Source organism: Sinocyclocheilus grahami, unplaced genomic scaffold (genome assembly GCF_001515645.1).
Source record: "Sinocyclocheilus grahami isolate Dianchi unplaced genomic scaffold, SAMN03320097.WGS_v1.1 scaffold692.1, whole genome shotgun sequence".
NCBI classification, from domain to species: Eukaryota; Metazoa; Chordata; class Actinopteri; order Cypriniformes; family Cyprinidae; genus Sinocyclocheilus; species Sinocyclocheilus grahami.
Genome location: NW_015505871.1, coordinates 1,195,421 through 1,195,784, shown reverse-complemented (window position 1 = coordinate 1,195,784; position 364 = coordinate 1,195,421). Strand labels below are relative to the sequence as shown.

The 364-nt window shown below is 50.0% G+C and overlaps 1 protein-coding gene across 1 annotated transcript in view; it reads right to left on the bottom strand.

The window, feature by feature from the left end:
* Nucleotides 1-250, bottom strand: part of LOC107559578 (neuronal acetylcholine receptor subunit alpha-9-II) — a 5,889-nt gene extending 5,639 nt beyond the window's left edge. The window contains exon 1 of the mRNA XM_016243461.1: nt 155-250. Coding sequence (XP_016098947.1) covers nt 155-250 — 96 coding nt within the window. The remainder of the gene's footprint in view (nt 1-154) is intronic.
* Nucleotides 251-364: the final 114 nt, after the last annotated feature.

Sequence of the window (364 nt, the reverse complement as noted above, 5' to 3'; positions counted from 1 at the left end):
ACGATATATATCTACGGACATAGTGTGTGTGTGTGTGTGTGTGTGTGTGTATGTGTGTGTGTGTGAGTGTGAGTGTGTGTGTGTGTGAGTGTGTGTGAGTGTGTGTGTGTGTGTGTGAGTGTGTGTGTGTGTGTGTGTGTGTGTGTGAACTGACCATGTCTTTAATCTGAGACAGCGTGACCTGCAGGGTGACGTTGAGGGATTTGTCCGTGTCGTCCACCGGTCGCAGAGCACTGGAGTAATTCTCCATCAGATCATTCAAGAGCTTGTGTGCGAATCGACCCTGGGCGCAATGAGCTGCTGAACACACACACACACACACACACACACACACACACACACACACAGAGAGAGAGAGACACAC